The following is a 27,146-nucleotide window of genomic DNA, read 5'->3' as shown; positions in this document are numbered from 1 at the left end:
TTTGACTTGGCACAACAAGATCTTAAAAATAGAGCTATAAAAAATGCTTCAAAATGAAACAGTTATTATTCTCAGATACCATACCATAAAAACATGTTAAAATGTTTGATACCATGATAAAACCAATACTTTTATACTGTGCAGAAATCTGGTCAGATAGTATAATTAAACACCAAAAGATGTATATGAATATCATGTCACCAAAGGAACAATTGCACATGAAATACTGCAAATACCTACTCAAAGTTAACAGCAAAGCGACTAATGTGGCATGTCTTTTAGAATTAGGAAGGTATCCATTAATTACAACAGGGATAAAACAGATGATCAAATACTGGTCTAGAATTAAACAAAATGACTGAAAATTCTCTGGTATATAAAGCATACAGTAACGTCTTAGAACTAGACAACTCTGGCATGTACAACTGGATCATGTCCTTAAAGATTTAGATATAGACCATTTGTGACATGAAGAAAAATGAAAAACGCGAACTATGTAATTATAGATTTTAAAATATTAAAAAAAAATCCGCACGTACAGACAACTGAAAACCGACCTTGGTTGTGAAAACTACTTACACGTAGTCAAAAATACTCATTACAGGTCATCAATGACAAAATTAAGGATTAGTGTTCACAGACTACAAACATAAATTGGGAGATATATACAGATATATCTGACAGAAAGTGTTTACTTTGTGAGAAGAATGTCATAGAAGACGAAGAACATTTTCTGTTAACATGTGATCTTTAAGCAGGAGAATGAAAACATAAAATATTTTAAAAATAATACTAAAGATGAGAAACATTAATACAAATAGCAAAATACAGAACTGTTTCAAAACCAGAGGAGAAAATATGAAAACAACAAACATAAGGCCATGTACATGCATTTGTATTATTCACCAACACAAATATGAAAAACAATCCAAATTATTTTTCCATTATTTTTTCTACTTTAATTTGCTTGTTAGGTTTGTTGTTTTTTATTGCTTGTTTTTATTTTTATTCCAATTTGTTTGTTTGTCTTTCTTCGCATCTGTAGTGCATGTTATTCAAAACCCCAATAGAAATTAGTTAGTTTATAGACGCAAATATGTTGTACTGTTTGAGCAACTGACCTTTTAAGAACACGGAGTAAGAGTTTATAAAGAAATTCTTTCAAACCAGTTTTACGAGAGACACCCCCCCCCCTCCTCCGACCGATCACACAAATTGTGGTAACGACGTCACCGAATATACCCACTATAAGAGTCGGTTACAAACCCGTCCGCTTGTGCGCTATTTCCACTTACGTTGTAATCGTCTGCTTGTATATGTCATGTAGAACTCGGAATTTTTTACATAATTTAACAATTAAATATCCGTCGAGCTTTAATCGAATTACACAAATATTTTATTAATGCCGCTGCTAGTCATTACACCGACTAGTGAAATTTAATTCCAAGAGGTATTCCATTAATAGTAAAACAAAGCTATCAATTATACTATCCTATTGTTTCGCTCACTGCACGCCGTGAAGTTGGATCACTATGTCATGATTTCACATGATACGGCTCAGCTCCATTTACGTCATAAGGGAATTTCCTTCCGGCACATGCGCAGTTGAGAATGTTCGCGATAAACCTGGCTTTCCCACTGTGCGGAACCCCTACAGCGAAAGCTGCAAATTTCCTTTCCAGCTGCACAGTCAGTCGGTCTCCGTTGTCTGATATGGTTAGGCCTCCTCATTCGTACGTGCAATCTTTGTCAACGGTATTCGTGGTTTTAAAACAGCGTGCTCGTCCCCCAATTTGGCGTAGCCCACATCCACTGTGACCAGGTAGGGAGAACTGATCGTATTTTGCAGAGGGGAGAAGGTGATGATCGCGTGACTGACTCGCGGGCAGCGTTGTTTTTAATCCCCGAACACCATGTCCAGACGAAAACAGGCAAAACCAAGAGCTCTCAAACGTAAGTAGCACATATCACAACGATCTTTAAAATCGTTCTGAGAATATCACAGGGATCAAGCACAGTGAGGGGGTGGGACTGTCAAACGAGGGGAGAATGCGAAGAGGTGGCTATATTCCGTCGCGATCTGGGTCACGTATAGATAGGGGCCACCTCCAGGCTGAAAGAGACACAGTTTTATATTTCGACTTGGATATTCTGATACATTCTGTTTTTTTTTTTTTATAATGAAGTACTTTCCAACCTTTTTACACTGTACAATTGTCCCCTGTACTCGGGCAATGGATGGCTGACGTCCCTGGTTGTCGTGGTACCAATGTGATCGGCCTTTTTTATTTTTTCACGCGGGAAGTCGTTTGTATCAGTGGAAGTACCGCCCATTTTTATTGTCTAAACACCACACTAATAACACTCGCCAACACTCCCATCAATTTGTTAAATGACGAATGAAATGAAAGTCCAAAGAATATTTGTATTGTGAAGTTTCACAAATTTATTTAAATTGTGAAGATTATAATTATTATTTTTATTATTGATTATTTGAACAAAAAATGTAGACAAAAATATGTATGACTGAAGTTAAGTTGCACTGGTCCCAGAGGACTACAATGTACACACATTTTAATTTGGTGAGCCCCTGAATAAAATGTGGGCTGTAACTCCCTGGATGGGCCCACAGCTCATGTCTGACAGAAATGTGTGTGAATAATATTAAAATGTGGCGAGTTGTAAAATAACCCCACTGAGAGTTAGTGAGAAGAAAATACAGCGGGCCCTGTCACTGCTGGTTAATTAGGTGAAATTCTTGCTTCCCATTGAGTCTTGTTCTGAGTTCTCCCTTGGTGTCTGTGTTGCTTGCTGTTAAAATGTAGATATCTGGCATTCACCAATAGGCAGTAACATTACCTGCACCCTTGGGGGGACTGCCCACTGAGACTACATTTCAAGCTTATTGCTTAGTATAGATTTCCCAGTAGAATTGTCAATGTGTGGACTGCAGCATTCCACACATAGGGGGAGTGGCATTGTATTTGAGGTGTAACAGGTGATCTGTAAGTGTACATGTATTAGTTGGTAGTATAGTCCTCTACAGGAATCTTCACAGCTCAAATTTAGCACATGTTTGGAAATTATACAACATTTTTTATGAATTAAGGTGTTTTATATCCAGCAGTGCACCCCACAGATGAGAACAGACTGACCCATACCCATGGTTGGAGGCTTTTATTTCATCCCAGTGGGAGGGCTGTCTGTAATTTGAATAGTATCCTAGTGGGGGGATGTTCATTTCCTCCCTGTGGGAGGTCATATGGTTTAAGATTAATCCTAGCTCAGTTTGTAGATTGCTTGTAGAGATGAAAATGGAATGAAAGACGCAGGAGGTCAGCCTGTCTGTAATCACTAGTGGATAGCACTCCATGATCAGCATTTACATCAACAAACGAACGAACCGAAGTAGACTCATTTTATGCTGCCAGTAAAAATATTCTCTGCTTATCAGTTCCTTGGGGTGAAACCTATGCGCAGTGATGCAAAGACTGATACCATGTTTTCCCTTCTTGTGAAAAGTTGAGAGATGGTCAAATGAAATCTTTGTGTCTGTCACCTGCCCAGTTTGTGAGTCTAGGAAATTTAATGAAAGATGGGCATCACTTGAAATTTACATTGTTTAGTGAAATTTATTATTTATAATTGTTATCATCAAAAGTGTTGCTATGTGTGCAGTGTTGTTTGCTAATGAAAGTGAGAAATATGTGAGGTGTATTGTTATATACTAGTGAAAGTGAGAAATATGCGAGGTGTATTGTTATATACTAGTGAAAGTGAGAAATATGCGAGGTGTATTGTTATATACTAGTGAAAGTCAGAAATATGCGAGGTGTATTGTTATATACTAGTGAAAGTGAGAAATATGTGAGGTGTATTGTTATATACTAATGAAAGTGAGAAATATGTGAGGTGTATTGTTATATACTAGTGAAAGTGAGAAATATGTGAGGTGTAGTGTTATATACTAATGAAAGTGAGAAATATGTGAGGTGTAGTGTTATATACTAGTGAAAGGGAGAGATATGTGAGGTGTAGTGTTATATATTAGTGAAAGTGAGAAATATGTGAGTTGTGTTATATACTAGTGAAAGTGAGAAATATGTGAGGTGTAGTGTTATACACTAGTGAAAGTGAGAAATATGTGAGGTGTAATGTTATATACTAGTGAAAGTGAGAAATATGTGAGGTGTAGTGTTATATACTAGTGAGAGTGAGAAATATGTGAGGTGTATTGTTATATACTAATGAAAGGGAGAAATGTGTGAGGTGTATTGTTATATACTAGTGAAAGTGAGAAATATGTGAGGTGTAGTGTTATATACTAATGAAAGTGAGAAATATGTGAGGTGTAGTGTTATATACTAGTGAAAGGGAGAAATATGTGAGGTGTAGTGTTATATACTACTGAGAGTGAGAAATATGTGAGGTGTATTGTTATATACTAGTGAAAGGGAGAAATATGTGAGGTGTATTGTTATATACTAGTGAAAGTGAGAAATATGTGAGGTGTAGTGTTATATGCTAGTGAAAAGGAGAAATATGTGAGGTGTAGTGTTATATACTAGTGAAAGTGAGAAATATGTGAGGTGTATTGTTATATACTAGTGAAAGTGAGAAATATGTGAGGTGTAATGTTATATACTAGTGAAAGTGAGAAATATGTGAGGTGTAGTGTTATACACTAGTGAAAGTGAGAAATATGTGAGGTGTAATGTTATATACTAGTGAAAGTGAGAAATATGTGAGGTGTAGTGTTATATACTAGTGAGAGTGAGAAATATGTGAGGTGTATTGTTATATACTAGTGAAAGGGAGAAATATGTGAGGTGTATTGTTATATACTAGTGAAAGGGAGAAATATGTGAGGTGTATTGTTATATACTAGTGAAAGTGAGAAATATGTGAGGTGTAGTGTTATATACTAATGAAAGTGAAAAATATGTGAGGTGTAGTGTTATATACTAGTGAAAGGGAGAAATATGTGAGGTGTAGTGTTATATATTAGTGAAAGTGAGAAATATGTGAGGTGTATTGTTATATACTAGTGAAAGTGAGAAATATGTGAGGTGTATTGTTATATACTACTGAGAGTGAGAAATATGTGAGGTGTATTGTTATATACTAGTGAAAGGGAGAAATATGTGAGGTGTATTGTTATATACTAGTGAAAGGGAGAAATATGTGAGGTGTATTGTTATATACTAGTGAAAGTGAGAAATATGTGAGGTGTAGTGTTATATGCTAGTGAAAAGGAGAAATATGTGAGGTGTAGTGTTATATACTAGTGAAAGTGAGAAATATGTGAGGTGTATTGTTATATACTAGTGAAAGTGAGAAATATGTGAGGTGTAGTGTTATATACTAGTGAAAGTGAGAAATATGTGAGGTGTATTGTTATATACTAGTGAAAGTGAGAAATATGTGAGGTGTAGTGTTATATACTAGGGAAAGGGAGAAATATGTGAGGTGTAGTGTTATATACTAGTGAAAGGGAGAAATATGTGAGGTGTAGTGTTATATACTAGTGAAAGGGAGAAATATGTGAGGTGTAGTGTTATATACTAGTGAAAGTGAGAAATATGTGAGGTGTATTGTTATATACTAGTGAAAGTGAGAAATATGTGAGGTGTATTGTTATATACTAGTGAAAGTGAGAAATATGTGAGGTGTAGTGTTATATACTAGTGAAAGTGAGAAATATGTGAGGTGTATTGTTATATACTAGTGAAAGTGAGAAATATGTGAGGTGTAGTGTTATATACTAGTGAATGGGAGAAATATGTGAGATGTAGTGTTATATACTAGTGAAAGTGAGAAATATCTGAGGTGTAGTGTTATATACTAGTGAAAGTGAGAAATATCTGAGGTGTAGTGTTATATACTAGTGAAAGTGAGAAATATCTGAGGTGTAGTGTTATATACTAGTGAAAGTGAGAAATATCTGAGGTGTAGTGTTATATACTAGTGAAAGTGAAAAATATCTGAGGTGTAGTGTTATATACTAGTGAAAGTGAGAAATATCTGAGGTGTAGTGTTATATACTAGTGAAAGTGAGAAATATGTGAGGTGTAGTGCTATATACTAGTGAACATGAGAAATATGTGAGGTGTATTGTTATATACTAGTGAAAGTGAGAAATATGTGAGGTGTAGTGTTATATACTAGTGAAAGGGAGAAATATGTGAGGTGTAGTGTTATATACTAGTGAAAGGGAGAAATATGTGAGGTGTAGTGTTATATACTAGTGAAAGGGAGAAATATGTGAGGTGTAGTGTTATATACTAGTGAAAGTGAGAAATATGTGAGGTGTAGTGTTATATACTAGTGAAAGTGAGAAATATGTGAGGTGTATTGTTATATACTAGTGAAAGTGAGAAATATGTGAGGTGTATTGTTATATACTAGTGAAAGTGAGAAATATGTGAGGTGTAGTGTTATATACTAGTGAAAGTGAGAAATATGTGAGGTGTATTGTTATATACTAGTGAAAGTGAGAAATATGTGAGGTGTAGTGTTATATACTATTGAAAGTGAGAAATATATGAGGTGTATTGTTATATACTAGTGAAAGTGAGAAATATGTGAGGTGTATTGTTATATACTAGTGAAAGTGAGAAATATGTGAGGTGTAGTGTTATATACTAGTGAAAGTGAGAAATATCTGAGGTGTAGTGTTATATACTAGTGAAAGTGAGAAATATGTGAGGTGTATTGTTATATACTAGTGAAAGTGAGAAATATCTGAGGTGTAGTGTTATATACTAGTGAAAGTGAGAAATATGCGAGGTGTAGTGTTATATACTAGTGAAAGTGAGAAATATGTGAGGTGTATTGTTATATACTAGTGAAAGTGAGAAATGTGTGAGGTGTATTGTTATATACTAGTGAAAGTGAGAAATATGTGAGGTGTATTGTTATATACTAGTGAAAGTGAGAAATATGTGAGGTGTATTGTTATATACTAGTGAAAGTGAGAAATATGTGAGGTGTAGTGTTATATACTAATGAAAGTGAGAAATATGTGAGGTGTAGTGTTATATACTAGTGAAAGGGAGAGATATGTGAGGTGTAGTGTTATATATTAGTGAAAGTGAGAAATATGTGAGTTGTAGTGTTATATACTAGTGAAAGTGAGAAATATGTGAGGTGTAGTGTTATACACTATTGAAAGTGAGAAATATGTGAGGTGTAATGTTATATACCAGTGAAAGTGAGAAATATGTGAGGTGTATTGTTATATACTATTGAAAGTGAGAAATATGTGAGGTGTATTGTTATATAATGAAAGTGCGAAATATGTGAGGTGTATTGTTATATACTAGTGAAAGTGAGAAATATGTGAGGTGTATTATATACAAGTGAAAGGGAGAAATATGTGAGGTGTATTGTTATATACTATTGAAAGTGAGAAATATGTGAGGTGTATTGTTATATAATGAAAGTGAGAAATATGTGAGATGTATTGTTATATAATGAAAGTGAGAAATATGTGAGGTGTATTGTTATATGATGAAAGTGATGTGTAGTTGCTAGTTTCTAGGTAAATGTGAGTATAGTTTAGTACATGTAGTTGCTAGTGTCTAGGTAAATGTGAGTGTAGTTTAGTACATGTAGTTGCTAGTGTCTAGGTAAATGTGAATATAGTTTAGTATAGGTAGTTGCTAGTTTCTAGGTAAATGTATAGTTTGGCTTATACTCTCTATATGGTGTTTGTACTCTCATCATGGTTTTAATGGATTTTCTAGGTTTTTCTATTGTACATAATGATTGATACTATAATCCCCTCATACACCTTGTAGTACATCTCAGTAAAGGTGCAGATGATAGCTTCATTGTACCATTATGCAGGTTTCAAATCTCTCTGGAGAAAAGTCTTTTTTATAAACAAATATTTTCTTTTAAACAAATTTCAATTTTCCTTGAATGAAATTTACTTCCATTTCTGATGATGTGTCAGGGGGATTTGTTTATTCTATGAGATGTAATATTCATAAAAAAAAGTGACATGCAATGCTTGTTTTTTCTTTGTGGTTCCCCAAAGGTTTTCTTATTTCCTTTCATTATTTTGCTCATTGTAGGTTTAGTCCCTGAGACTCATTGATACTTTCCCTAAGCACACTCTTCTAGAGATAAAACCCAGTGCGTATTATACAATCATTCTTACTCATCATTTTACTACCTTTATGAGCCACTTATGTTTTCTTTTAAGTTTACCAGTATAGTTCTCAGCTTATTGCCACCCCTCCCACAATCATTCTATTTTTGAATATTTGTTTTAGCATTGTAATATAAAAAGTCGGTCATTTTTAGTTTAATTGTAGAATACTTGACATTTGTTGTTGATTTGTCATCTTTCTATTCTGTGGATGTACAAATTGAACATAAGTCTTGTTCAGTTGTTGATATAATTTTAACGTCTAAATAGATTGATTTGAATTAGACTAGCTGTAAAAATAGAAGCCATTTTGAATGTATAAAAGCAGCCATACTTTGACATCATAGTTTTTCTTTGTAACATCACTATTTAAGGTTTTAATGAAAATTGTGCTGTCAGACGTACTACAAGTGTAACATTATCATCGCATCAACCTCTAGGTTTTATATTTCACATGATGTTTCTAGCATCATCAGATATTAACAAAGATGTGTTTTTTTTGGGGGGGTGCTCTATTTTCCACTCTTTGTTTAAACAAGTCTTCACATTTAGTTGTGGAAAAAATAAGTCTTGTTTCAAAATGGAAGCCAAAAAGTGCTTGGTGATTTTTACATAGTGAGAAATTAAAATTAAAAAAATAAACAAATTTAGAACCTATATTATTGTCAAATTGTCAGCCTTTATGAATATCCAAAGTAAATAGGCAAATACAAAGTGATGTGTTTGCTTCTATTACTTAGGCATACCTAGGCAAATTTGACCACTGTAACCTTTACCTAACCTCAAAGATGGAATTGCCAAAATTACTTTTAATTGCTCAATGCCAAGGTATCATCTTTTACTTTTCAACCCACAGATAAGAATGCAACATTTAATTTGATACAATTTGATGACTTGTTTCATTTGATGATTTTCTCTATATTATGTGTTTGTTTCCTCTGCCCTACTAATTATCAAATCATTGCATATATATTAATACAAATGCAAGAGTATATAGTGAAAGTACAATTGTTTAAAATAAGTATGTTATTAAATTATACACCACCAAATTATATTATTTTTTCTGTTCAATATAAGAATAGGCATATTTAAATCCAATAAATACATAGTTCTTGTATGGTTATGTTATCTTTTACTTTATACCTGGACCACCATCTTTCTGTGAATCTGTGCTCTGCGGGAATGCTGTATGGTGCATGCTGCTGGTGATACATTAGCACATGATTACATGTGCCGTAATACTTCTCGCTACTTGTTTACGTTGATGAACACTCAAAGATTTCAAAGATTTACGGTTAGTTTAATTAAATATTTATCACTTCATTTCTGTTGAATTTTGTGATTCATGTTGGTTTGGTATTTTAACTCATAACCGGTACAAAATAATTTCTATCGAAAGCATAATTTTGTGGCCATAGTGTATTGTATTGCTTCCAAGTTCCATTTACATGATTGTATTTTTAATTTATACATGGTCTTGTCAATTACCATGAAATGTACGTCATTCATGAATGACAGTGTTGTAATTTGGTTGTTAGTGTCAATGTGACATGTGACTTTTGTGTACATCACTTTTGCAAAAAGAAAATGAGAATGATCAAATAATTATTGTGGATTTTGATATCACAAAATATAATTTTTTATTTACCACCAATTATGATGTTGATAGAATGAGTTTATTTTGTGAACTATCAAAAACAATATGTTAACTAAATTGCACATGAGCATTTGTCAGCAATGAGAGCAATGCTATGATGCGTATATAGAGGGTGGGCAAGGGGGGTAGTTGGTACAGTTTTACGGGAAATAAAAAGGGCTTTTCACAATTTACGAAGAAAAAAAAGACGTTTTTACAGTTGACAGTGATAAAAAATGGAACATTGAATGGTTCGAAGAGCTCCTCGACTCAAATTCTCCACCATTACTGCGCCGCGTGTAGAGACGCATGCGCATATTACCCTCGTAATGCTCTTCATTCGATTAGAGGGCCTTTTACGTCTTGAAATTCAATTTTGCAGTGAATTGTGTCATCTAGTCGTTTTACAGTTTCTGAAATGTAATTTCCCTCGATTATTCTTTACGATTTTTTTATTTGGATGTAAATTCTTGTACGTACCGAGAAAAATTACACATTTTTACAGTGTACGAAAAAAATATTTGATTGATTACGTTGTACGTCTAGCCTGTGATTACAGAATTACGGAATTTATTTTATCAATTTACGTTGTACGAACCAAAAAATATTGCAATTACGTTGAACAAAAATAACCCTTGCCCCCCCCCACCCTCTATATACAATTCACCTGAAACGGAAACATGCATGACTTTTATGCGGAATAATTAACTATGTAATGCCAAATCAAGCAAGTCATACTGTGTTGCATTTTGTTTTTGATTTCTTGATTATTCAAATTTGAGGGAAAAAATATTTGTATTTATTTTGCAATCAATCTCTTTCATTGGAGGTTTGTTTTAGTTGAAACAAAAAATATTTTTTGTGATCATGTTACACCTCAGCATTTTGAAAATAATTTATTTGTTTTTCACAGCTATTTGTTTTATTTCATGCTATCAAGGGCATTGCTGATTACTGTAGTGAATGAGCCTCATTGGACTCCATTTTCTAAATTTTGACAACAGCGCCATCTATTTCTCAAATGCATGCATACATTTGTTTTTACCATTCTACACTGTTTTTTTTTGCTAAGCTGACCTTATCAAATTATTGTATTGTTGCTTCCAAAATTACATTAGACGTGTTTTATATTCTTTTATATATTTTGTAATTTGACTAACATGTTTGTTTTTTTTCATTTTGTTTGCAGAATTCTGGTTCATAACAAGATTTTTCAACCAAATATTTCAAATACCAGTGAGCTTTTCAGCATTACCATACAACTATACTGCTAACTATAGTTCATTGAACTGAGCTGTCTTCTTGAAAGACTTCAAATAAAATTGACGGTTTATATTGCTACGTGTTCATTGAGAGAAAATTATAACACCACTAAATATTTGTGTCATTTGAATTTGTAAAAAAGTTATGAGTGCATCTATATAACAGAGCAGACACTTATCAAATTGTTTCTTTTTTTATACTATAAAAAATGCTAAATAAAGTATCTTGTACTATCTCTCAGTATGGATGATGTAACATTAGTTGTACAATATAAGAATGATTCTATTACTAAGTGGTGATGTAGAAATGAACCTTGTGGAATAGTGTGAAGTGATACTGAAGGGAGAATTAGTCATTGCGGGTAAATGTCACTAAGGCAACGTACTAAGTCTGGAGCCAGTACATGCATGACCAGTATTTTGTTGTTTTGGTATACTAATAATGATGGATGCTTTTAACCTTTCATCATCAATGTTTAACATGAAGTTTATTTATATTATGGAGATTTTGCCAATGACATGTACAATTTCTATGAAGTTAGTTAATCAGTGTTCTATGTATGCTCATTTGTGATCTACTCATGCAAATTAGTATAATCGACTTGTGTCTATTTCTCTTCAGGTGAGAATGAGTTTGTTATTTTTGACAAATGCAATGACATTGATAACGGAACACAATGTGAGTCTGTCCAATCAGATTCAGTGACGGAAACGGTCAGTGATATAGTCACAGGTAAGGACATTATTCAGTATTCTTAGTGTCACATCCAGGATGTATGATTGTGAAATTCACGTCAATTTCTGGGGATTTCTCCACTTTTTTTTTGTGTGTGTGACTTCACACATTTTTTTCCTGAGGAGTAATTTTAAGGAATTGCAGATCACAGTATTTGCAAGTGTATGGGTGATTTGTGGTCTGTTTTGTCCGTAAATGCTATAATTCCAATGTAAAATCACTGATAAACATCTTTGTCATAGAATCTGTAAACAGGATATGATGTCATACCTAATTTACTTAGGTACCCTACCATTTCCAAAGTACTGAACACACTCAGAAATGTACATTTTCCATCATTTGTGACCTATCGTCTTATCAATGCAATGAAACAAAGAAATTGCAATATTTGGGGGCTAAAACAAAGATTGGTGATGATAGAGTAGGCTAATGTATGACAAAATCATTGGCTGACAAATGATTGCAATGAATATCCGGAAAAATTGAACCGAAATGTTAACCTGCACTAGATTTCTTCAATACTTATATCAAAGGCAGTACAGTTATTTATGTTTGACAATTTTGAAGGCAATGGCTATTTTGCTGTAGTTATATTGGGAAAACACACAAACATATATTAACCTTGACATATGACTCAAAATTGTGAGCCATACAGGAAACTTGTTTGCTAAGTTTGAAGTTTCTAGTCATTCCCTCTTGTGGTTCATAAACCATGACTTTGACCTTTGACCAAACATGTACTCTGGTTTTGTTAGAATTGTGTATGCCTAGTTAGAAGGCCCGGCAATTTCCTCCTGTAGTAATTTAACAAACATTCGTTAACTGAAATTGTAACCCTGTAGCAAAGTCTTTGTGATTTACATGGGAGTATATAATTGCCAATTTTGATGGCGCTGGCACTATTTTCTCTATGTAGTTGTATAGTATGAAAAAAACACATACTGTGTTCAGTGGGTTACATGCGAATAGTTCCTCACTATAGATGTCGCATGGGAAATATGTCTGCCATCCCCCCAGCTATAAAATAAACATACCATTAAACCCATACTGTGACCTTTGACCTAAACATGTTGCAAGGTCTTGTGAATCACACTACAACATGTGCATAATTGTTGATGGCACTTGTAACTTATCTTATGTAGTTGTAATATGTAGTACAAAAAACACATATATGCATGGCACCTTGACCTTTTGTCCCTGTGTGCCAAGTTTGTACAATTTTTAGCTCCGCTGTCGACTTTGTCGAGCGGAGCTTATCATATGTCCGTCGTCGTTCGTCTCCGTCTCCGTCGTCCGTGTCAATGTTTTACTTTTTCGACTTCTTCTTGAAAACTACAAGCCTGAATGCTTTGATACTTGGTGTATATGTACCTTGGGTAGACCTCTCTTAGTTTTGTTCATTTCATGTTGATATCTTCAATTCTCTAATTTTGGTGAATATTTTTGTCATTTTTGGTAAAAAGTGATATTTTCAACTTCTTGTTAAAAACCGCAAGTCCAATTGCTTTGATACTACATATATAGGTACTACATGTGGACCTCTCTCAGATTTGTTCATTTCGTGATGATATCTTCAATTCTCTAATTTTGGTGAATATTTTTGTCATTTTTGGTAAAAGTGATATTTTCGACTTCTTGTTAAAAAACGCAAGTCTGATTGCTTTAATATTACATATATAGGTACTACATGTGGACCTCTCTCAGATTTGTTCATTTTCTGATGATATCTTCAATTCTCTAATTTTGGTGAATATTTTTGTCATTTTTGGTAAAAAGTGATATTTTCGACTTCTTGTTAAAAACCAATAGTTCAATTGCTTTGATATTACTGATATAGATACATGTAGACCTTTCTCAGATTTGTTCATTTCGTGATGATATCTTTAATTCTTTAATTTTGGTGAATATTTTTGTAATTTTTGGTAAAAAGTGATATTTTCAAATTCTTGTTAAAAACAGCAAGTCCGATTGCTTTGATATTACATATATAGGTACTACATGTGGATCTCTCTCAGATTTGTTCATTTTGTGATGATATCTTCAATTCTCTAATTTTGGTGAATATTTTTGCCATTTTTGGTAAAAAGTGATATTTTCGACTTCTTGTTGAAAACTGTAAGTCCGATTGCTTTGATATTACATATATAGGTACTACATGTGGACCTCTCTCAGATTTGTTAATTTTTTGATGATATCTTCAATTCTCTAATTAATTTATTTTGGTGAATATATTTGTAATTTTTGGTAAAAAGTGATATTTTCGACTTCTTATTAAAAACTGTAAGTCTGATTGCTTTGATACTATTCATATTGTTCTTTTTCTAATGATGTCTTCAGTTCTTTAATTGAAATGTGCATTGCTAACAGCGGAGCTATCTCAGCCGATAGGCTGCTTGTTTTTTATGAGCGATACATATATACAGCACTCAACATCCTACCTGTGAGTAATGATTTAAAAAAAACCTCCTCTTATACGGTACTCAGAATACTCAACTACCATCAGGTGTCAAATTCTCCTCTTATTCAAAAAATTCACCCATTATTTTTGAGTGATGGGGGAATTCCTTCTCTTTTTTCAAATCCTGGATGCGACATTGAATCCACTCAGTTCTGAACATATTTGGAAAATGAATTGTTGATATTATATTGTTATAAAAGAACTAAAGTAGATGAAAACAGGATGGAATAATTTTGATGATATAATGTATTACAGCTAGTAACCATGACAACCAATTGGATGCGGGTAGCGGGGATGAGAACAGGATGGCAATGATGAAAGTTGAAAGTGATGAAGATTCTGATAGTGATGAAATAAATGATGAGGAAATGATGATGATGAACGGAGAAGAGGAAGAGGGTGAAATATACAAATGTGATTGTTGTAGAGCCACGTTCACCAGCTTATCGAAGTTTATGGACCATAGAAATATGCAATGTAATGAAGGTGAAATTTGACCTTTAAACTCTCTAGAATGCATGTTATTAATTAATTATTATTATTTACCCCCTGACACTTTTTGTTTCATTATCCTGTATTTTTCACTAATTTTTTGACATTGTCAGTTCTTCATCTCATCTTGTTGCTACGTGGCTGTATTCCGTACACAAATATCATTAGTTGAGGACTTATAAAAACATACTGTATTGTGGGAATATTAGTTTAAAGGGAATCTTCTGTTAGAAGCACAGATTTAATATACTGGTTCATAAAAATATGACATATTTTAGACATAATTGCACCTCTATCATATATGACATCACTTATTTCTCAGATACACACCAAATTGTGCCTTACCTGTAATGTTACAACAGTGAGGAGGGATTATTGTCTGTCAACGTTATTGTTGTTTCCATGAATAACTGTCTGTGTGATTACGTGAATAATTTTAATTCAAATTTCTCTTTTCTCATCTTTGTCTTACCAGATATGGGAATAGATGGAAGTCCTCGCATCTTAGATAGCAAAGAAAGTTCCTTTGATTCTGCTGGTAAGTCCATTCCTATTTAAATATTTGAAAACTTGAGGTATGTGTGAGATAGACAGACAGCGGAGCTTATCATATGAGTGATTGTCCGGCGGCGTCCGGCGTACGTGTCAATGTTTTACTTTTTCGACTTCTTCTTGAAAACTACAAGCCTGTTTTGATACTTGGTGTATATGTACCTTGGGTAGACCTCTCTCAGATTTGTTCATTTCATATCTTCAATTCTCTAATTTTGGTGAATATTTTTGTCATTTTTGATAAAAAGTGATATTTTCGACTTCTTGTTAAAAACCGCAAGTCCAATTGCTTTGATATTACATATATAGATACAACATGTGGATCTCTCTCAGATTTGTTCATTTTGTGATGATATCTTCAGTTCTCTAATTTTGGTGAATATTTTTGCCATTTTTGGTAAAAAGTGATATTTTCGACTTCTTGTTGAAAACTGTAAGTCCACTTGCTTTGATATTATATATATAGGTACTACATGTGGATCTCTCTCAGATTTGTTCATTTTGTAATGATATCTTTAATTCTCTATTTTTGGTGAATATTTTTGTCATTTTTGGTAAAAAGTGATATTTTCAACTACTTGTTAAAAATGATAAGTCCAATTGCTTTGATATTACATATTTAGGTACTACATGTGGACCACTCTTAAATTTATTCATTTCATGATGATGTCTTCAATTCTCTAACTTTGATGAATATTTTTGTCATTTTTGGTAAAAAGTGATATTTTTAACTTCTTGTTAAATACCGCAAGTCTGATTGCTTTGATGCTACATATATAGGTACTACATGTGCACCTCTCTCAGATTTGTTCATTTCATGGTGATAACTTCAATTCTCTAATTTTGATGAATATTTTTGTAATTTTTGGTAAAAAGTGATATTTTCTTCTTGTTAAAAACCACAATCATTTATGGTGAAAAATGATATTTTCGAATTTTGAATATTGTTCATTTTCTAATGATATCTTCTGTTCTTTAATTGAAATGTGCATTGCTAACAGCGGAGCTATCTCAGCCGAGAGGCTGCTTGTTGTAAAATACTAGTGCAAAGACACGCAAGTATGGAGTTGGATTTTCTTTTCATAAAATTGCATGATGAAATACAAAAGTGGTCCCAGTGGAATGCATATAATAAAGTGAAACATTGTATCAACTACGTAACGGTAGACCTAGATTGAGTCATATAAAACAACATTGGATTGCTTTTCGATGGTGCAGAATGTATCCCAACTAAAGAGCAATTTAAAAAAAAAGAATTGTAAAATTATTAGATTAAGATTGGATCACTTTATAACAAGACTAGATTGCGCCTCTGAAAACAAAAATACTTTGTACGCGAATGGAGAGCGCAAAATGATTAGTTTGTTTCCAATAGTTTTGTACTTTTCGATGCCCCTACAAATGTTATAACAGTATAAGGGCAGAATGAGGGGCACAGAATACAGAATGATGGCACAACTAGGGGGCGCACAATGCGTATTTTTGTAAATGCACCAGTGCATTCTGGTGGTACTGATTTCAAGCCTCACACAAACCTCAAAACTTTGAATATTAGCTCCTACATGTATGTGTGTTTGTCTGTTTATGTAAGCAAAATCTCAAAAAGGGATATGAATAACACAAAGATACTGTGATTTTGATTACATTTGAATAACAATATTTGCAAATTCTGTACAGAAAAATTATAGTAACAATTACTTAACATGAACATAGATTTACTAGTACAGATATTTATTAGTAGTTTTCATTAATTTTTCAATATTAATACATTGTTTTAACAAAAACTGCTAAAATTTCCTAATTATACAGCTATAATCCAATCAGAACCTAACTTCTGTTATCCAATCACATATAAATCATCAGCGAAAAATGTCAGGTCTCTGTTCACATCCAACACACCCTTATTACCAATATACTAATGTACGAGTATACAGACATGTGAAATACAAAAGAATTAGTATTGTTTCAACTATTTGAATTGCTGTCTGTCAAGATTATTAACATATATTTGCATAAATACTGATCACATGGGAGCTCTGCACAGTTTAACTTTGATTTTCATCCCGCAATTGTGATAAATGGCTAAAAAACGGGGTCTTATAAACTCAGCTATATGCGCGTCTTGGCATTCACAGTGTCTGTTCAAACATCACACATACATCATATCAGACATATGCATATGTGTTCATTTCATGATCTAAATAAATTCATCAAATCAATGGTTTTGCCATTCCACAATTCAGCAACTAGATTTGTTAAATACTGCCAATGGTTTGTATTTGGAAGATCAGTTTGATTTTTCATGTAAGCTACTAGGGACCATTTTTGTCACAATCAATTTCAACATTTCAGTCATCATTTCTCAAAGATTCTTGGCCCAGGTTTATTCAAACTTTTGTGTCCTCAAATATAATTCATCCAAACAGGGCCTATGTACTGTGGAATACTTTATTTTCGCTGGAATTAATTTTCGCTGAAAAGGCTTTTTGGGCATTTTGTATGGAATTTATTTTCACTGATTTTTGATGAGTTTAATGTGAAATATAGGAAAAAAAGTATATTCGCTGGATTTTATTTTCACGGAATCATCTCTTCAGTGAAAATAACGAAAATAAAGTATTCTACAGTAATTGACAAGGACGTATTTTGTTAATTGTTTCAGATGGAGAAGCCATGTACAAATTGAATGAAGATGGAACTGAAGCATATCTTGTTGGACAACATAATATGGATTTCTCATATTCTCAACAATATACAATGAGTCCTGGAGCTTTGAATCCATATGCGTGTCAGTTCTGTGATAAAGCTTTCTCACGTCTAACATATCTCAAGAAGCATGAACAGGTACATAGTGATCAGATGCCATGGAAATGTAATTTTTGCAGTCGTCTGTTTAAACACAAAAGAAGTCGAGATCGCCATGTGAAACTGCACACAGGTGATAAGAAATATCAATGTCCGCACTGCCAGGCTGCATTTGCCAGAAGTGACCACCTTAAAATTCATGTGAAGACACATAACTCAAACAAACCCTTTCAGTGCAACGTCTGTAACCGTGGTTACACCACAGCTGGAGGTTTGACTGCTCATTCGTTTTCTCATCATAGGAATGCATCCACATGTAAGGAGAAGGAGTTTAAATGTCTGCAGTGTACCTTGTCATTTAATTCCTCACAAGATCTACAAATGCACGTATTGACACACAGTCAGAATGCAAACAAAGAGACTGTAATGCAGTGTAGTTACTGTGCAGAATTATTCAATGGTAAAAATGCACTATTAGTGCATGTGGAAAAAGCACACTGTCATGACAAGAGAAATAAGTGCCCAATCTGTACAGAGTGCTTTCAGACAGTAGACTTCCTGTATGAGCATATGAACACACATAGTCAGAGACCAGAGTACAAAGCCAAGTATCGATGTCCATACTGCCCTAAACATGATTTTCCAAGTGTTGCAGTTTTAAGTATTCACATTGAGACCATTCACACTGATAAGCCAACACAACTACATACGTGTGAATACTGCGGTGAAGAGTTACCAAGTATTATGAATCTTAATGATCACATCAAATCACTACATGACAAGAAACATTGCTGTCAGTATTGTACTTTGCAGCTTGATGGGGAAGCTGAACTTCAAATGCACATTAGTAATGTTCATGCAATTTCAAACATGGATAAATGGTATTGCCAGCAGTGTACAATGGGATTTGCCTCTGAAACATCTCTTCAAGAACATCTAGAAAATGTACATAATGCATCCCATAATGCCATGTTTTCCTGTGAACATTGCATGAAGGTTTACACAAGTCAGGAGATGCTTGAGGAGCATCGCGAAAAGACACACAGAAAACCACTAGAGACTATGAAATATCCATGTCCATACTGCATTGAGCAGAATCTTTTTAATTCCATCGAAGAGCTGCAGATCCATGTAGAACTACAGCACCGAAAGGAGGGTAACATAGTCATAGCAACACCAGATGGAGAATCTGCCAGTATCCATAGTAACAGTGAAATGATGGAGAATGATGTTCATCCAGGCTCTGTTGCAAAGGAGAAAAATTGTACTATACAGTGTCCAGAGTGCCAGCAGAATTTCCAGGATTTGGAGCAGCTGCAGTCTCATCTGAAAACACATATGGGGAATTCTGCTACTGGACCTAATACATGTACCTACTGCAATCTAGAGTTTGCAAGAGAAGAAGAAATGCAAAAACATGTTGTCACACATTTTGTGGCAGTTAATGTTGAGTACAGTTGCCAGAATTGTGTTAAATCATTTCCCAAACCTGATGAACTTCAAAAGCATTTGTTTGACATACATGCCCATCATCTATATAAGTGTTCACTATGTAAAGAAGTATTTGATAGCAAAGTGTCTGTGCAAGTCCACTTTGCTATTAAACACAGTAATGAAAGTAAACTCTTTAAATGCACCAAATGTGGTGTTGTTTTCCGCAAAGAAAGTGATCTTCACTTGCATATACGAATGGATCATCTGCACCATTCCACTCGCATGTATCGATGTTTATTTTGTCACATGGCATTCCAATCTGAAGTGGAGTTCCAATGTCACCTGACCACACACAAAAAACAGTTCCAATGTGACAAGTGTGATGCTGCCTTTCCAACACAACAAATGTTGAGTATCCATGACAACAGTAAACATAGTAAACCCTCAAAGTATGAGTCAACTGACACAAAAGTAATCAAAATCAAGCAGGAACCAGGGACAGAAAAAGATCATGTCGGTGAAGTGAATCCAGGTGACTCTGTAGAGAGAATTCAATCAAACGAACAAACAGTCGTTCAAGTTTCAAAAAGATCTAACTTTTCTTGTGATATTTGTGGTTCAACGTTTGCAGTGAAAATTCTACTTGAAAATCACCAAATTCTAGAGCATAGCAATCAAATGCAAAACAGTTTTAATAGTCAGAACAAGATGCAGAAAGATTCACCAATCAGTGGAACATTATTTATGTGTCCAATGTGTATGAAAACATTCACCTCATCTATTGACCTGCAGTCACATCTGGGTGCCCATCTTCTAGAAATGGAACAGCATAAACTGTTGATAGCAAAGAGGACAACAAGTATTTGCAGTGTATGCAAAGAAATGATTGTCTCAGAGACAGATTTTTTAAGTCATGCTCAACGACACAACAATGAGAAAAGCAGTACCAGCAGCACTATTGACTGCGTTGTGTGTTTACAATCCCTCACCAGTATGGCTGCTTTACAGTTACATGCACGTTATCACACCCAAGCACATGACTCTATCAAAATGTACCAGTGCTACAATTGTCATCATAACTTTGATTCAACTGTGAATTTGACTGTTGTTTTAGACAGTAGTGGAAAACCAACATATTGCTGCCAAGAATGCCAAGGTAAAATGCAAGATGTTGTGGAGCAGCCAATCTTTCGCTGCCCAAGATGTAAAATAAAATGTGAAACACAGGTTGACTTAGATTCTCACATGTCTACACATGTACAAGAGAAAACATATCAGTGTATAAAATGCCAGAAAACCTTTACAACTGAAAAGGACATACAAATCCATGTGACCACACACATGATAGAGGAAGGTATGCACCATGAGTGTAAGCTCTGCCAACATGTGTATGATTCCCCAGCAAAACTACAATGTCATTTAATTGACCATACATACCCTGATAAAAATTATCGATGTCATATTTGTAATGCTCTTTTCAGTTGTGCGCTTGATATTCAGACCCATGCTATTGGCCATGGCATGGATTCTCGTGACTTCAAATGCGACCGCTGTACGCAGGTGTTTTTCTTTGAAGCAGAGTTAGAAAATCACATTATGGTAGCACATAAATTAGCAGTATCGTCCATTTCAGAGCAAGGACTTGGTGCATCTGTAACCTCACTGTCAGTTTCTGCCAATTCTACAGCCTCGCTTTCTGTTTCATCAGCGTCTGTCTCACCAACAACTTCCAACGAGTATCAGTGTATTGAATGTTCACGCACTTTCTCATCGCACACTAATCTTCAAAATCATATGAAGATCCACCTTACTAAAGACAAAACATACAAATGTTCGCTCTGTCCGGAGGTATTTTCAACCACAGTTGACATGCAGCAGCACTATTTCCGCACACACTCTGAATCTGAACTTGGTCAACGAAAGAAAACCTACAAGTGTGCACAGTGTGATAAAGTTTTTCCATGTATGAGCAACTTACAGGGACATATGCGTATTCATACGTTAGGAAAAAAATATCCCTGTTCTATATGTCATAAGGTGTTTGCTTTAGCCAGGAACCTGACAATTCATATGCGTTCTCATAGCGGGGAGAAACCTTACCAGTGTCCCCTATGTGATAAACGATTTGCACGAAAAGAAAACCGCAAAGTTCATTTGAAAGCCCATAGTGGCCTGAAACCATTCATGTGCCCACACTGTGGGAAGATGTTCTCGCGGAAATGCCATGTTAAAGATCATATGAGAACGCATTCACATTTAACCCTCCATCCATGTAGTATGTGCGACGATGTCTTCTCCCAGATCAAAGATCTTCAAAGACATATTAACAGCGAACACAACAATGAAGACGAACCAATTGAAAATGATGAAAATGGCATTTTGAAAAATAAGAGCAAGACTCCATAGATATATATAGTAGGCTGTTATAACTGGTAAACTTGATATATACATGTAGAAGGCATTATTTGTTACTATTCAAAATGAAAGGCTGTTGTTCCAATTTTTCAATATTTGCTTTCGACAACTACCCATAATTGTCTATTTTCATAGAAAAATGTGTGCTCTGAACATGAATTTGTTTTACCTCACTTTGTTGTCATTGAAAGTCTTTGTTGTCGTTGAAGGTCTTTGTTGTCTGTTGGCTAATTATGATGGTATACATACAGGACAATTCTTGTATTCCATGTCCAAACTACGTGATAGGGTTATCCATTAGAGCTGCGGGAAAGGACTGCATGATTGGACTACAGGACTACAAGTCTCAATCAAAATTGGGGGGGGGGGGTATACAAGTTTATTTTGGGAAAGGTAAAAAAAGTTGGCTTTGGTCAATCTGACCCAGTAAAACATTGGCCCTTACAGATGTTATGATTGTTATCAACCATGGTTGAATTGGCTATCATGCAAAGTCTACAGTGCAATAACAGACTAGTCTGAATTGACAACTCACATTAGAAATGATCATTGAATCCAATAATAAAAAATTCAATGACTTTTTTGCTTTGCCTGTGATGTAATTATTGTCTGTCACCAACAATACTTGTACTGTATTAACTCAAGCTGTCTTTGTTCAATTTTTTCTCTAACTTTATTATGTTATCAATCAATGTATAATCTCAGTTCAGTATTTTTGGCACATGTGTTTTTAAATCTGTGTAACTTAGGCTGTACATATTAATTGTATGTAAATATTTATCTTTAAGATGATAATCTGCCAATGGTATCACAGAGAATAGATTTTAATAGTTTTTTGCTAACTGGTGTTGTGTGTACACCAACGTAGATAAAATGGCACACTTGATATGTGATCTATTTGTGATGTCTTAGGAAGGAAACACAGAAATTAATATATGTAAATGACAATATATTTTGTGACATCAGTGATGATATTAAATTCAACTGTTGGGTTGATAAAATATGGCAAGATGGTTGCAATTATTGCTTCCATGGTAACCTAGTCTGTCTGATGTATGCTTCATATAGAGTGTGTTGTGATTTGTCAACTGTCACTACCCTACTACATCTGTACCATGCAACATTCTATTGTCAGCTGAATCAAGTTATGAATATTTGTTTAAAAAAATTGCAATGGATTCTGGGAATCAATGGTATTGTGACGTCAGTTTGCAGGATTACTATGTATGTTTTCTATCACAGTGTTGCTGCATCAAGCATACAAAGAGATTTTTGAATAAATATTTATGTCAAAAAGCTAGTTCATTGTTCTTGTTTTAGCTGTTCAAGGGTAAGTGAGTGAGTGGACAATGGGTTTGACTGGCCCAGCTGTCGGGATTTTTTCTCAGTTAAATTATAATAAAAAAAATACGCGGGGAAAACAATTTTTGCAAAATTTGGGGTGAGCACGAAAACCACCATTTCGCCATTACAGGGGATTTTGTGTCAGCACCTCGCGATAATTTTATTTAATTTTAATTTTAAAAAGAAATAAATTGCCTGGACTGTGCCAGTCTAACAATGGGTCTACTTGTTCTCTTACCAAAATTGCACATCACCAGCCATATTTGTTCATGTTGTTTTTCTTTTTGTGCCATTTTTTCATCAATCTGTCTAAATGGAATAGTCTGAATTTTTTTATAATGATAGACCCTAATGTAATTTCTACCTGACTTTCAGAATTTTGATTGGTCAATTGGTTCAGTAGCCATCTTGGATTGAAGTTTAACTAGAAGGGGCCATTTTGAAAACTTTCTGAATTTGTTGTAGATTTATTGGGATATTGACTACTATTTCATGATTGAACATATTAAAGTAAAAGTTCTATCTTAGCATTTATGTGTAAAGGTTCGATAATTATTTGGTAGTTTTTACTGTTCAATTTGTGATTGTACATCATCTGTTGGCTGTCAATAATTGCATTTTCAAAACTACCAGCAGACTTGCTTTGATATGCTATACCTTGGGTGGATCTATCAGATTTGTTCATTTCACGATATCTATAATTCTCTATCTGGTAAAAACATTTTCTTTTAAACTACCAACCCAAGTGATTTGATACATTTTATGTAGATACCTTGGGTGGACCTCTATCAGATTTGTGCATATCATAAATACTCATCAATTCTCTAATCTAAGCAAATATTTTTTGTCATTTTTGGTCAAATGTTTCATTGTTTGCCTTGATATTTCAGGTGAATGTAATTTTTGTGTACAATTCAAGTTGGAATCAGCCAGAACCAAACTAGTATTTTGATCAAATAGTTTTTTTTATATGTAATGTGATTTTGTCAAAAACTACCAAATGTTTGGTTATTTGTTTCCCATGAGTACATCCACTCGATACTTTGTATATAACATATATGGCCAAAGCTTCTTACAAGAAAAATTAAATAATTTTGATCAGTCGTGTGGTTTGGTAGCCATCTTCAATGACCACAATTTGTGGCATTTATTAGATCAACTTGTATGGAGCATGTATGGGTAAAGTTTGTTATGGGAAAACACAATCTGATTAAAATAAGATCCTGGTTGGCTTAATTTTTTTTTAATTTTTTTTTTATATAATTACTGTAATTATTATTTATTTTAATTATTTACTATAATTATTATTTATTTTAATTATTTTTTGACGTTACAATTATTTTGCTGCAAGAATGGTTTTGTACGTGAAAGCCACCGGGTTTCGGCCATCTTAAATTAGATTGTGAAACAAATTGATGTGCACATGTATAATATCATGTATGATGTATGTGTGAAGTTTGATTGTGATTGGTCCAGGCATTTCTGAGATACAGGTCCGGACTCGCGTACGGACACAAGGACACACAGAGGTCAAAACACAAGTCCCTGTTTTCGGACTGAGTCCGAACGGTGACTAATAAAATCACTGATGCCAAAGTCACAGTCAAAGAAAACATAACAATTGGTCATTGCTGAGGCAAATTTGGATTTTTTTTTAAGTAACCTTCATTTTCCTGATTTACATATTATAACTACTCAAAATTTGCATGTAATTTACATATGATTTACATAATACAGTTACGTATACCTTTTCAGCACAAGAAGTAGGTTCGTTATAGAAACAGACACATGCAACAGTATTGATTATCAAGAGTTTCTTGTTAAGTTGTTTATTTTGTCTGTTTTTATATAAATGCATGCACAGTCTGGGTGTATAAAAGGAAAGATGGCCGCCACTTTTCGGTATGCAAATGACACTCAAGCGTGAAACATCTCTTCAGGGTGCTCCGCAAAATCACTCTTTTCGGCAAAAAAAAAAATAAAGAAAAAATTTAGCCAACCATTTATTTTAATCTGATTTATTCAGAAATGATTAGTCTCATGGTTTGGCCACCATCTTAAATTTTCAGCGAAAATGACAATTTGAGCATGTGTGTCTCATGAATGCTTTAACCAATTGCAATTTTGCATGTAGTATGTATGACCAGAGCATCTTTTGAAAAAATAACATATATATCAATGGGTAAATATTAAGGCATATTCTGCCTTCAAACTTTGAAGCTGCTTTAATTTGTTCAAACTTATTGTGTGGGGGCGCACTTTATATTTGCCAGCTGATTAGATAGAATAGAATAGAATAATGCTTTGGTAATTGATGTATTAAAGCTTTTTTGAAATAAACTACAATCAAACTACACGTACAATACAATAATAGACTTCAAATAAACAACAACTAAATCACACTGAAAATATAGCACAACAATACATTAATTAATTATCACCTTTTCTTTTCTTATTTTGTAGGCTTTCTGTATGTAATTTAATAACCCGAGTAGACATCGTTTGTTAGTTGTGTTTAAAATGTGTATAAATTTATCTTTGTGGTTGTAATTTTTGAAATTTGGATTGGAGAATAGGCTATATAATTCTTGTCTATTGTCTATTTTGATTAGATATATGTTGATACTTTATTGTATGTAAGCCCCATGGTGGATACAATTACATGTTAATTGGTGGGATGAGGGGGAGGGGCAATATTTTTATTACTACCCACTGCACCGTTTCTCACACATAAAATACACAAAGATAGCATGAATGTTTTGCTGTACATGTGACATCTGCAAAATCTATTAACAACTACCATTATCAATGAGAATCTGATTGGTAGTTTGTGTCCCAGAAAGAATCTGATTGGTAGTTTGTGTCCCAGAAAGAATCTGATTGGTAGTTTGTGTCCCAGAAAGAATCTGATTGGTAGTTTGTGTCCCAGAAAGAATCTGATTGGTAGTTTGTGTCCCAGAAAGAATCTGATTGGTAGTGTGTGTCCCAGAAAGTTGGCAGATGTGTTGAAACTTTATAAATAGATCTTATATTGTGGATTGCATATACTGTGGATATACATTCAAGATCAATACAAAATTAAGTTTGTATTTTGGGCAATTTATCACCATTTTTGGTCAAAAATGTCTTTGAAATTATGTAAATAGTTTAAAGAAGAGTATAATTGTGTAAATTACAACAAAAACTAAAGATTTTAAGCAATGGTTGCAATAATATTCTACCTATTTTTACACACCAAATAAAAAATATTACCATTTTATGTAAAAATTCCAATTTTACTGCCAGTAATTGAGTAGTGTAATAACAAGGAAATACAATTCCACGACTGACACTAAAGATATATTCAGGGAATTTTTATCAAACAAAAAGTACATACTAAATTTTACAAACGAATCATGCATATATATGAGCAACTTGTATATAATACTTTATAAATGGTAAAATTACAAATATATAACACAGGATTCGACCTCACAGCCACAGAAATTTAACACCTCACTGCTATAAGCAGAAATACCATTGTTGTAACACTCTACATCTTTTGGGACCTGTTGGTTGCAACTAGAAGGCCCACAGCCTTCTATAAATATTATTATTTTATTTCCACTTTTCTAAAGAAATATACCCCACTAACCTGGGGGAACAGGATACAATGCATATATATAAAAAAAAAAAAAAAACGAAAGTTACAGGCGTGACTTTAATCGCCTCAATAAAATAAAGTATTATATATATATATATATATATACACACACACACACACACACACATATACATATACATATATACAACTCATCTATTGGAGAACTCACACTAACAAATTGTATCTAATCTGAAAAGCTGTGTATACAAAT

General features: G+C 33.8%; 1 protein-coding gene across 1 annotated transcript; it reads left to right on the top strand.

Moving 5' to 3' along the window:
* The first annotated feature begins 1,613 nt into the window (after window positions 1-1,613).
* On the top strand, window positions 1,614-21,939 carry LOC100377260 (zinc finger protein 423-like). Its single transcript, XM_078006878.2, has 4 exons — window positions 1,614-1,953; window positions 11,679-11,789; window positions 14,506-14,736; window positions 17,957-21,939. Exons 1-4 carry the CDS (start codon window positions 1,914-1,916, stop codon window positions 21,937-21,939), a joined length of 4,365 nt encoding a protein of 1,454 aa, XP_077863004.2. The 5' UTR covers window positions 1,614-1,913.
* The last annotated feature ends 5,207 nt before the right edge of the window (window positions 21,940-27,146 follow it).

This window comes from Saccoglossus kowalevskii, chromosome 6 (assembly GCF_978046115.1).
Source record: "Saccoglossus kowalevskii chromosome 6, keSacKowa6.1, whole genome shotgun sequence".
In the NCBI taxonomy this organism is placed as follows: domain Eukaryota; kingdom Metazoa; phylum Hemichordata; class Enteropneusta; family Harrimaniidae; genus Saccoglossus; species Saccoglossus kowalevskii.
The sequence above is the reverse complement of the archived record's forward strand: the minus strand, read 5'-3'. Positions and strand labels throughout refer to the sequence as shown.

Coding starts and splice junctions, on each gene's coding strand:
- LOC100377260 (XM_078006878.2), top strand. CDS start 1,914: ATGTCCAGACGAAAACAGGCAAAACCAAGAGCTCTCAAAC. Junction 1,954..11,678: donor AAAACCAAGAGCTCTCAAAC/GTAAGTAGCACA, acceptor ATTTCTCTTCAG/GTGAGAATGAGTTTGTTATT. Junction 14,737..17,956: donor AAATATGCAATGTAATGAAG/GTGAAATTTGAC, acceptor TAATTGTTTCAG/ATGGAGAAGCCATGTACAAA.